The 12,975-nt window shown below is 37.4% G+C and overlaps 1 protein-coding gene across 2 annotated transcripts in view; it reads right to left on the reverse strand.

Annotated features, from left to right (window-relative positions):
- ndc1 (NDC1 transmembrane nucleoporin) overlaps positions 1-12,975 on the reverse strand; it is a 32,203-nt gene that overhangs the window by 17,333 nt on the left and 1,895 nt on the right. For both annotated transcript variants that reach the window (XM_063063967.1, XM_063063966.1), the window contains exons 2-12: positions 12,772-12,892; positions 12,581-12,682; positions 11,584-11,758; positions 11,331-11,466; positions 10,078-10,186; positions 9,188-9,239; positions 8,224-8,356; positions 5,526-5,618; positions 5,343-5,424; positions 4,321-4,479; positions 3,199-3,477 (exon numbers count right to left, since the gene is read on the reverse strand). In XM_063063967.1, the coding sequence (XP_062920037.1) occupies positions 3,199-3,477; positions 4,321-4,479; positions 5,343-5,424; positions 5,526-5,618; positions 8,224-8,356; positions 9,188-9,239; positions 10,078-10,186; positions 11,331-11,466; positions 11,584-11,758; positions 12,581-12,682; positions 12,772-12,892 (1,441 nt within the window). The remainder of the gene's footprint in view (positions 1-3,198; positions 3,478-4,320; positions 4,480-5,342; positions 5,425-5,525; positions 5,619-8,223; positions 8,357-9,187; positions 9,240-10,077; positions 10,187-11,330; positions 11,467-11,583; positions 11,759-12,580; positions 12,683-12,771; positions 12,893-12,975) is intronic.

Here is a 12,975-nt window from a genome sequence, read left to right on the forward strand (position 1 = left end):
AGGACTAGAATATAACAGCAAGTATGTAATGATGAGGCTTTGTAAGACACTGGTGAAGCCTCACTTGGAGCATTGTGGGCAGTTTTGGGCCCCTCATCTAAGAAAAGATATGCTGGCATTGAAGAGGATCCCGAGGAGCTCAAAGGAATTATTCCAGGAATGAATTAACACATGAGGAGCATTTGGTAGCCCCAGGTCTGTACTTGCTGAAGTTTAGAATTTGGGGAAGGAATATCATTGAAACCTATCAAATATTGAAAGGTCAGGATATGAGTGAGCGAGTCTAGGACTAGGGGGCACAGCCTCAGAGTAGAGGAATATCCATTTGGAACAGAGATGAGGAAGAATTTCGTTAGCCAGGGAGTGGCGAGTCTGTGGAATTTATTGCCATGGATGGCTGTGGAGACCAAGTCAATTTGTGTATTTAAAGCCGAGGTTATAAGGTCTTGATTAGTCAGGGCATCAAAAGCTACAGGAGAATGGGACTGAGAGGGGTAATAAATCAGCCATGATGGAATGGTGGAGGAGAATTTATGGGCCAAATGGCCTAATTCTACTACTATGTCTTATTGTCTTATAATAAAATTAAAGGCATCCATTAGTCTTGCGAGACCATGGATCTGCACCTGGAAAGTCTTCACCCTCCAGGGCGCAGGCCTGGGCAAGGTTGTATGGAAGACCAGCAGTTGCCCATGCTGCAAGTCTCCCTTCTCCATGACACCAATGTTGTCCAAGGGAAGAGCATTAGGACCCATACAGCGTGGCACCAGTGTCGTTGCAGAGTAATGTGTGATTAAGTGCCTTGCTCAAGGACACAACACGTTCCCTCGGCTGGGCCTCAAACTCACGACCTTCAGGTCGCTAGTCCAATGCCTTAACCACTTGGCCATGTGCCGTCTTATAATACAAATATAAAAACTCAATTAATATGCAACTAGTAGAAATATAATTCGCAAACTTTAAAAAAATCTGGTTTTATGAATAAAAATAAGTGACAGAATGATAGAATACAGCATATAAATGAGGCAAGGCAATTAGAGGTGGTAGTTTGCACCCTAGGCAACGAGAGGAACTCACATTTATTAATAAGGGCATACCAGAATTAACATAGCCAAGATAATGGCATTGAATAAAACAGCGGAACAAAATAAGTGTCAATACTCTAGGATCAGACGAGTTTTCATCTTGGATTTTAAAGGAAATGGTTGAAACTTTGAAAGATCACAAGGCATTTATGAGTTCTCTTAATTTTGGACTTATTGCTCATTTTAGAAAATTGAACACTTTAAGTTGTGGAAAGGCAAGTGTTGAAACAAACTATACTAGTTAATCTAACATCTTTTGATACATTATGTTTGCCTGTAATTAATTGGTAATTGGGTTATTATTGTCAAAAGTAATGCAGTACAATGCAAAGAAAAATCTTTCTGCGGGCCACCCACACAGATCACTTTAAAATACATTAAGAGAAAGAAAGTAGAATAGAATAGTGTTACAGAGGAACCTTAGTAACTTTCAGCTAATCAGCCAGTACTACAAGGATTTATAAATGATAGATCACGCAAAATATGAATAAGTTTTTTAAAGAAATTATTGAAATAGTGAGCAGGACAATGTTTATGGATATTTATATAGGGTTCCAGGAATAGTTTTTTTATTGCTGGGTTTTCAAAAGTCTCCCAATCTTCAGACTTACTATTCTTCATAACAATATTACAAGGCTTTTTAAAGAAAATTATATAAACCTAAGCAACCTGAGCCTCTTACTTGCCCAGAATGGTCACATTTCCCACAAAGGTTTTACTTCTCAACAGAAAGTACAATATATTCATTGAGAATTAAATATTTTATTTTAAATGTCTGATACTGTTAATCTCCCAGCAACTTAATTGAATTTCACAGTCAACATTATGATTCCTGCGGAACTGTCAATTTCAAGATTAACAGGATGCATTCCTAGAAAACTGTCCATATCGTGAGTTCATGTGATGCAAAACTATCATGAGTGCACATCAAGAAATGAGTTTTGAAAATTCTGTTTATTTACTTCTTGCCCTTCTTCCCAAATGACTTCTGTAAGAGCAAATTTTAATTCTGCGTTTCAATTTATTTTTTAAGATACTGATTTGTGAATTCTGCAAGGGCGAATTACTGTTACCCATATGGCTGTAATGCAGGGGTCATCTGTATTACCTTCGTTACAAAATTAATGATCAAACTCAATTAGTTGATTGGCTGAGTAATCAATTAATACTCAGCGGATAGCTGCTATTAGGGGGCTTTAACTTTAATCCTTTACTTTCTCCCATGAGAATCCGTATGGATGACACTTCCTGAACTGTGTATTTGTTCGTCTACTTTGTTCACAGATAAAGGACGTTTAATATTACCATTTAATCTCAATTGGACCAAATTTACTGATACTATATGCCTTGCTAAACACAAGAGATTTGGTAAACAAGGTACAGCTTTGGAAGCTTGATATCAGCAGAAAGTTGCCAATTCCAGAGTCCTCAGATGAGAAGTGAATTTAAATAGAGAGGTAATGGCCAGATTTGTGAAATAACGTATTAGACCTGTGAAACAGCTAATGTAAAGCTATACATGTTCAATTAAACCAAAAGGAGAAGTCACACAACTGGGAATTATGGACCTTTAAACAGTCCAACGGAAGACCAAAACCATTTTGTGTGTGTTGCTGTAGATTTCTACCATCTGCAGGATCTCTTGTGTTTATCACAATTCATTGTATTTTATACGATTACTTTTATATCTTTTGTACCTTTTTACTGTATTCTTTATGCTTGTATTTCATTTTTATGCTCCATCAGATCCGGAGTAACAATAGTTTCATTCTATTTTATACTTGTGTACTGAAGAATAACAATAATCTTGAATCTGTCTCTAGAATTCCATATTTCTGTACAACCGCTTAAGTGCAGTTAAATCACAGAAGTTAACAGCGAAGAAAGGCAATAAAAGGATACTCAAAAAAGACAGCAATTATTAACTTGTTGAGTAAAACCTTACACATTTTGATCAATTCATACATTAACACTGTACCATATTCAATTTGTAAAGCCTCTGACAAGATTAGTTCAATCTCAGTGAAAATTTTACTTTTAAGTTTTCCATAAACAAAGGCTTCTAATAAGGCTGTTTCACTTTTCTGCAGACCAAACTATAGCACAGACATACCTGTGGAACGAGATGCCGACGACCAAAGTTTTGGTCCCCTCTTCATTAAACGAGGGCTCCGCACTGAGCCATAGTAAGGAGAACCCAAGTCATTGAAGCGGGTCACAGTAGATGAGTCAAAAGGACTGCCCAAATCTGGTGTAAAGGGGAGGCTAAGGAGGCTCTTCAAGGATGAGGACTTGTTCATTGCTGAATCCAGGGGGCTTTGGGGAAAAGGAGTAAGGAATGGCACCTTTCGGGAAGGCTGGTAGCTGACAGGCTCTTCAAGACAAGACGTTTCTGCAACAGAAGGAAAGATGACAATGAAGGCAATCCTATGACAGGGTTTTCAAACAAAACTAGATTGTTGCAAGTTTAGGTCATAAATAGGATGGCTACTGAATGATTAAAAATCTAATTAAAACATCAATTTATAATTCACATGTTCAAGTTCCCTCATCTCTATAAACTTCTCCACTCCAAACTCTGCACTCCACTACTTCTAGCACAACATTGATATCCACTTCACAAATGATGACAATTTGGCCACAAGGGCTGGCGGATATGGGGGTAGCGGGAAGAGAGGGAACAGGACTAAGTGAATGGTGGAACTTTATATCAGAAGAAGTTTCTGCTCCAGCTTACAGCTCCATTCATCTCAGTTCCTGATCCTTCACTTCCACTCTTCTCTGCATCTTATAAACCTACTTGCTCTAACTTCTTTCAGAATCCATGAAAGGCCATCAATTTCAAATGGCTACCTTGAGCTTGGCCTGCTGTGCATTTAAAACACCTTCAGTTTTTATTTCAGATTTTCCACAGCTGTTTATTCAAATAAAAATCTAAATCAATTTGTTATTGCTTAAAAAAATCCAAAACATGTTGTAGCAATTCTGGACTGCTTTTTGGAAGCAAGTGATAGATTTCAGGTATTCCATTGTCAACAAATTATTGTAACTATGAAATGGAGAAACAAAAAGGAACATCAGATTGAAGTTTTGATCAATTTTATGTCCTTTGGTCTTATATCCAAAATGTTCTGTGCATCACATCAAATAAATGCTGTCCATTAGTAACCTGACGCACAATGTACAAAGAAAAATTACATAGCATCATTTAAACAAATTAAACTTGAGATCTGACCTGATGTACTTGACTGGTGACCTTCTCCAGGAATGGGATATGGTTTGACTCGACCATTGGCAGCTATAGCTTCCTGATACTCAATCAGCTTGTGTGTTAGGTCATTTAGCAAGGCTAAGCATTCACCTGATATGGCTATCCAATTATGAGGATGGCCACCTTAAATTAAGAACACAAAAATGATCAACTACAGTCATTAGGTTAAAATTTAAGCTAATATTTAATTTATATAGCACTTTGTCAAAAGCACAACCTATAACACTGAGTGAAATAAAACAAAAAAAACAGAAAAAAAATCAGATATAGTATTGAGTGGAACCTGAAACAGAGACATGCATTAAAATCTCATCAAGAGTGTCCCCATGATTCAGTTCATACACTCCAGATGAAGCACCTGAACTGAACTCATATTCTGACTTTCTCAGCAAGTAACTTTTCAAACAACAGGCAGTTTACAGAGTTAAGTGGATGAGACAGGATGCTGTTAGGAATTAAGCTCATTGGGAAATCTGTGCAAAGGATCTGATAGGGATGGTTGAGAGAGAATTTTAGGAAAAGTGAGTCGTGATGGAGAAAAGCAAGAGTGAAAGAATGAGATTGAAATGAATGACACAGACACTAAGATAAACAATTTTCTTGAAATTGTGAATTGTTGCATATTTCCAGGATGATAGTCATAGTAACCGAAATACTAACTTCCACAAGAGACTCCCCCCCCCGCCCCACCACCAGAATCAGCTTGTGCTCACTAAAAAGTGAGCTCTATTACCACCAAAATTAATATATTTGTTGGTACCCCAAAAATCAATTGAATGATCCTGCAACCACATCACTGTACAGAAACTAACAGTAATAAATCCACTCCTAGTAAATAATGCACAAGGATCAGGATTATTACAAATGGCTGCATCTTCCCACCCAATTCCTAAAAATCAACATCAATCCATGCAGAATATCAAATCAGTACAATCTTGCATCTATCTAATATCCAAGAGATTTCTTAATGAGGAACTTGGCCATACCTGGTTGGCTAAGGCTGAATACTTCTTGTCTTCGACAGGGTGAATATTGAGAAAGCAAGGCCAAATCTTGCAATGCAAGGTACTGCAAAACAGATGCACGCATGTAGTTAGCAGCTTGCTGGCACTGTCTAAACAAGCAACTGCAATTATTGGGACTGTGTACTATATTAGTGACTGTTTTACCTTTACACAAGGGGAAACATTGGCATTTAGAACTTTAGGAAGACACTGATTGGCATCCTCTCCAAAAGTGGACTGCACAGAAAATTGGAATACCTGAATCAATGGAACAGAGAAAAACACAACACATAATGGAACCTTCAAACCACAAGCAAGTACAATACTGACCTACTATAAATGAATTCTGAACTTTTCAAAAATTGTCAATAATCTAAATTTGTCCATATTCAAAGATAGGACCGAAACAGGAACTTTCTGATATTCTAATACAGGGACACATGACTCTTGACAGATACAGATGGACAGGAAGAGCATCAGCAGCTAAAGCAGTGACACTCTATAATGTGGGCAGCATTTAAATTAGCTAATCTATTTATGTTGTCACATTGATAAAAATATTACTTCTACATTTCAAAGCTAGTAATAGAAAACTCAAGATTCAAACATGATTTGCTCATCCACAATCAAGTTTGGAAATCACAATTACTAGCAAATAGCCAATGCCTTTCAATGGAAAATCCCACAAAAGGTAGTGGATTTGGCCCAGTACATCATAGGTACAACGCTTCCAGCCATTGTCCTCATCTACATGAAATCCATCAACAAAAATCCACACTGCTCTGGCTGTGTTCTTTTCTCACTGCTATCAGGTAGAAGGTACAAATGGCTCAGAACTCACATCACCAGGTTCCAGAAAGAGTTACTACCCCTTAACCATCAGGCTCTTGAACAACCAATGGTCTCAGTTTATGGACCTCTCATCTGGTTATTTCATGTGCCTTATTTATATTTGCATTTGCAATTTGTTTATTGATCCTGTTTAGTTACTGTTCTATAGATTTGCCAAGTACTGTATGCCTGCAAGAAAAAGAATCCCAGGGTTGTATGTGGTGATGCGTATGTACTCTGATAATAAATTTTACTTTGAACATGTCATAAGGCCACTGGAGCCAAGTCTTTTCATTTCATAGGTTAAATCAGATCCTGTATCTCATGTTCACTTCCCAATCACTGTTCAAAAATGTGCATTAAACATTCCAGACCAATGAGCACCCACAGTCTTCTTAATATCTACAACTGTATGAATAAAGAAATAATTTATCAATTCTGCCTTACTAGGCAATCTCCTAACCCCAAGACTCTGATGTTAATTTAGACCTCGCAGCTATATGTAGTTATCAACCTGTCAATAACTCAGTAATTTATCTTGTTTCCAATATGGTCAGTTCTTATTCTTTCATTTCCAGTAAATCCAAGTTCATTCTGGTAGCTATCAGATGAATCCACGCTGCACTACATCCAAGTACATTCTTACTTCAGCACAGGGACCAAAACTGACCCCATACTGTATATCAGGCGGCCTCACCAAAGCCTTGTTCCAAATGCAGGAAGACATCTTTCTTGCTGTGCCTCAATCCTCTTGCCACAAATCCCAAAGTGTCATTTGTATCCTGTGTTGCAGCTGCATAATACCGTGCTTCATGAACCATCACGTCACATCTTACTCAATTCACTTTTGTCTCTTGCCATTAAAAAAAAATGCTTTTCTATTACTTGTACTGATGTGAGTAACCTCACCTTTTACCATATTATTCTCCACCTGCCAAACTGCTATCTGCCTATTCCACCCTTCTGGACTTAAATCCCTCTGCAGACTCTTCGCATTCTCTCCACATCTCTTTTCCACTGCAGCAGCAGCAACTTTAGATATGTTATACTATATAGATTGTAATGGTAATGATACAAATAAAAGATCATAATATAACATATCCAAAGTTGCTGTTAGTACAGAGGAAACTGCTTCGCTATACCCTTCACTAAAGATCACTGCTCAGACGCAAGAATGTAGGGCCCAGAGGTCGTTGCTACGGTCAATCTGAGAAAGACTGGTTCATTCCTACTGTCGTCGGCTATTTAGTTGATCTTATCCTTGCTAAAATCTGAACCGCAAACCTGTTCCTTTTGTTTGTGTAGCACTGTGTTAAGAGACTTCTAAAAAATATCAACACAGTTACTCTTCATGTATTTGGTTGGCTTTTTTGACGATGTCATTATTGACCAATTGGCATAGAATTAACCTTTTTCTGCCTCTCTTGTTCTTGAATATCATTCTTCTAATTGCTACCCTTCCATCTGCAGGGACTGATAGAATGTTGAGAATTTTAGAAAAAAAACATCTTCTGTTCACTATCTCAACAGCCATCTCTTTCAGAATCCTAGAAGCTGTTTCAGGTCTGGAGGATTTGTCAGCTCTTAGATGTCTACTTTCTTTTTTTAAAACACCGACATTAATTGCTATAAATCCTTCGTTCTCATTATATTCTGAAGTTCCCGCTATTTTTGGTACCTTAACTGCACTTGAGAACAATGATTTAAGACCTTAGTCATTTCTGTGCTTCCATTTCATGATCTTTCTCATGATATTTCTGTGACAGTTTGGTTTTACTAGAATGTAATATACTGATAAAACAACATTTTTCCCTTTTACATGGACCAGATTTGAACCCCCCCTCCCCCACTCTCACATGTAAATATTTCATGGTGGTTTATGCTCACATCCTATCTTCTCACCTCATCAACATTGTTTACCCAAAGGTTGCTTGCGATAATACGTTGGCAATTACAATATTTTTATATTTAGAATAACTGTAATTCAGGAGATCTTATCTAAACAGATACCTTATAAGTATTCCATACTCACCTCTGTGACGAAGATTTTAAAGAGCACCCATGTAATGTACCAGGTAACCAAGAGAAATGTACCACTTAGCCAGGTCGTGTAGAGCAGTGGCAAGTCAAACAGTCCAGTCAGGGTGTCCAGGGAATGCTGTATGCTTCAGAAAAAGTTACAGATAGTTTTATTTTCCAAGTGCTCATTCACAAATTAGCACTACTTCTGGAAATATCGGTTCTCACTGTGGTCATCTGACAGACATACCACTTTCTAAAAAGAAACACGGAAGTTAAGCATATACCTGAACTGCTTCACTACACCCTTTGGCAAAGATCACTGCTCAGACACAAGAATATTGAAGTAAAGCAGAAAACAGTTTTGCGTGATTAAGCTCAGGGTACATAACAGTTACATTAATCTTTTGAACCATTTATCCCAGCACGCTTTCCTGTGCTAGGTTCTGGGGAATTGCAAATTTGGTACAATGCCATGGATACATTATAGAAAAGGATTCCAATTTAAATGAAGATCTGTGGAAGGGGAAGAGGCAGAAGAAATGTTCCTGCTTTGGACAGCGTCAGATTTTTAATTTGTGCTCAACCTGACCTGGCTAAATTCCACATTTAGAATTAGGACGCTTAAAATCATTTTCATTACAAAAAACTATTCCTGGTCTACAAGTCCCCAATTTCTTGATAGATGATATTCAGTATCTCCAGTCTACCTCAGTAGATAAAATACACTAGTGGGTTGCCAGAGGACAAAACAAACATAATAGATTTAAACTCAGGAGGCCTTGTCTTACTGAGTTCGATCAGCTCCTAACCCTTTTGGCTTCAATGCCCTTGGCCAGAGGTTTGGAACAATATACATTTTAAAAAAAATCAGTGGTTTTGGTAGAGAAAAAGAAATAAAACAAAAAACCTCAAAATAATTAGTAGGTACCATATTAAACATCATTGACTGAATACTTAGTATTCAGCCCACGAACCTGTCCTTTTGAAGGGTCGTTGAGGCACTTATCCAAGCTCTTGGCACATAACCTAGGAATTAAAATAAAAATACAACAGAAAAATCAAATTAAGGACCTTCAAGATTAATTGGCCCAAAGTTAATTGAGCAGATTTTGGCTACAAGGCAATACCACCAATAAAAAAAGCAGTACTGAAATTTAATATTTATGAATAAGCACATTGCACTTTACCTTTCAACATTAAGAGCAATAAACAGAGGCTACAGATACATGAAAGTAAAACACACACCAAGATCTTTAATTTGTTTTCAAAATCAAAGTTTATGGCTGTAGCCATGAGAATAGAAATGAAATGATGATCAGAACATAAATGCTAATGTTATTGCACACCAACTTACTGCTGAGTTGCAAGATGGGTTAGAAGAGCAGAAATTTGCAAAGGCAACTGCAGAAGTCTATACCAAGATTAAGAAATATTAACCAGACTTCTAGTAAATTCATGCAAAACGTTACCTCTTACAGTTATTAACTCTTTCGCCTTTAAACATAAGTTTATTCAGATTATTTCCCCATATTGTATTCACCTCTCTTCTCCCCATCCTTATGGACAGCATGTGATGTCAAGAATCTACCACAACTAAACTTCTTCATAAAAACATTTTATGTTTGCATTCTAATTTAGTAATCAAAATAATTAATAAGTTTTTATTCATTGAAAAGTAGTATTAGTATTCTTTCATTTTACACTGCTATTGCTTGCATCATTTTTTGCTTCTGGTCACCCAATGAACATTCCGAAGTCGTTACTCAATGGATATATTCAGTGGAGGACAAGCAGAGGCAATCATTGCATGAGAGTGATACAATCACATGAACCTGGAATGACACAATTTTTTTAAAAAAGTTACCTAGAAAGTAGTAAAGGATGCAGTAGTTTCTCAGGAAATACAATGACTGCACAGCACTGTATTTAATGACCAGTGGCAGGTTTGCTTTAAAACGCAGGTACTTGAATTGCTACAAAAAAAAAGATGGATTACTTTTTCCCTTTCCTTAAATCTAGCTCATTATATTGCACTTTAACGTTTACCTGCACTGCATTTTTTGTAGCTTTTACACTGCATTGCTATTATTTCACCTTTTTCTACTTTGATGCACAGTGTAATAATTGATCTTTATGAACAGTATGCAAGGCAAGATTTCCCACTGTATACTGGTACACCTGGCAATTCCAATGATAAACCAATACCAATAAATTATCTCCCAGTGTAACCCATTCAAAGGCAGTCTGCACACTGCATACTCGAAAGACAACGGCAGTGAGGGAATTATCAACACTGTGCCCTATACCGTTTTCAGTCTTTAATGTTCCAACTAGTTTTTGCTCCGTCTAACCCAGCAAAATAAAAAGAATCATTTAACAGCACAAATCAAAGCCCCACCACATCTTTTTATTTCCACAATGAAAAGCAGATTAAGCTATAGGTACTCAGAGGGTCCAGATTAGCTTTAACTGCAGATTACACACCTGAATTGATATTTAAATATTATACCTGTAAATACCTAGAAGATGCAGTTTGTGGCTCTCTAATTTCTATTTTATTCATCTCCTGTTAAAGGGACCACAAATCGAAAGCCCAGTAACTTGTGCAAAATTTTATATTGAAACAATGTCCATAAACTGCAAAAGGATGACCTCACTTTCCTTCTACACGTTAAATGTAGTGTTACAACACTTGTCACAATGCTTCACAACGCCAAGCGAGAAACACGTCCATTATTCATGCCAGGGTTAAGCACCACTTGCAACTAGGCTACACAGTAACTGCCACTAGGAAGGAGGTGAGGAACAGAGGTGCACGAAATAGTAGATTGTTACATCACCTGACCAAGATGCCAAATCAAACAAAAAAGTTACAATTTAAAAATATTACTACATGGACACAAGGGCTGAAGCCAGAGAAGACACCAGAGGGAATAGAGCAGAACCAAAAATAGATGACTAAAGAGGCAATGAGCAGATGGCAGCAAGCTTGCTTTAGAACGGGGCTTTGAAGTCTGGACGAATGACTTCAACGTGCTGCTTTAAAACAAATATTTCGTACAATAGAAATTGATCTGCTTTTAGAATATTTGAAGTAGAACTTAACAGTAACATTACCTGCAAAGTTGGGAAAGATAAATAATTTAAGTTGTTAATAAAATAAAGCAGACTGTAACTGTATCCTATAAATGCTCCTTCCATCAATAAGAAAACGTGAAACTCATTCAGGCACATGCTGCCACTGGATGCAGAACTGCAATGAGAAGATCAAAGTTAAAAGGTAAAAATACAAGAAAAAAGACAAGGCTCACAGAAGCTACAAACAAGGATATTTTATAAACTCCCTCATTTCCATCAATGCCATGCTTACCTGTCTTGAGACGAACAAGGTACACTGATCATCTGGTAACGCCCCCCAGCTATGACAGCTGCACACCAGGCCATCAGCATCCCGATCACTGCGTGGACCACCGAATGAATGAACCGATGAGGATGGAACACATTCCCTATGAGTGCTATCCGACTACATGGAATAGAAGGCTCCACTGGAAACGAAGGACAGAATTTTCTTTGAAAAAATAAGTTCAACAGGTTTGAAACCCTGCTAGGGCTTATTTGTTTGGAAAAGTAGATAAGGAGGCAAATCATTTGAAAACGTCCCTTTACCAACTTAAAGCATTTTAAATTCATGGATGCTAATGTCTCAGATATCATACCTTGGATCCAGCACACCTATGTAATCACAAAGGAGGCACTCCAGCACCTCTACTTTATCAGAAGCTTGAGAAAATTTGGCATGTCACCAAATACTCAAACTGTAGAAAGTATCCTGACTGGTTGCATCATGGCCTGGTACAACAATTACAATGCAAGAGGCTGGAAGAGTAGTTGTTACAGCCAGAGTTATCACAAGCACAGCCCTCCCCACCATTGATAGCACCTATTGGAGGCAAAACCTCAAGTAGGTAGAGACTATCATTAAGCACCCCCACCATCTGGATCATGCCCCTTTCTCACTGCTACCAAGTATAGAGGCCAAGTGACACTGTCAAAACGAATACAAATTTCAATTATGTAGCTTATATGAAACAATACACTGTCATATAAAAAAGTACAATAAATACAAGTCACTTCCTCTTGTTTTAATTGATAATTGAACAAAATTCCTATTAAATTACTTTGAAAAATGCCAATAATACTTAAATCATAATTAATGAATTGTGATTTACTTGAATCATAATTCATGAAGTGAAACCTCAAGGGTGAAACTCGAGCATCAAAAAGTTATCTAAAAATCAAACAACAGGAGATTGAATTAGAACACCAGCTTGAAAGATCAGTAGCCAAAAAGAATAAAATTCAAATACCTGTATAATATTCCATATTGAAGATTCCAATAATCACCACAGCTCCACACAGCACCAGGAAAGAAAACATTATATAAGAACTATTCAGGTGGTTCAATGTCTCTAGAAAGAGAGATAGGACACAAGATTTCATCAGCTAGACTGCATTTGGAGATGGAATTCCTGCCCCAATCCACAAACATTGTGATTACCTGTAATCCACTGAACAGGGTGGAACACATTTGGTCGACTAAACATTACAAACACAGTTGTGGAGACAGGCAACAACAGTACAGACCATGCAACGGCAGCTGCTGCTCGCCAGCTGAACACCTGCAAGGCAAATGACAAAACTGAAATCAGCGCTTTCACAGGGCTGGGGCAAATTCTCAAAAACAATTAGAAAGACATTTGAC

This window comes from Mobula hypostoma, chromosome 12, assembly GCF_963921235.1.
Source record: "Mobula hypostoma chromosome 12, sMobHyp1.1, whole genome shotgun sequence".
Lineage (NCBI taxonomy): Eukaryota > Metazoa > Chordata > Chondrichthyes > Myliobatiformes > Myliobatidae > Mobula > Mobula hypostoma.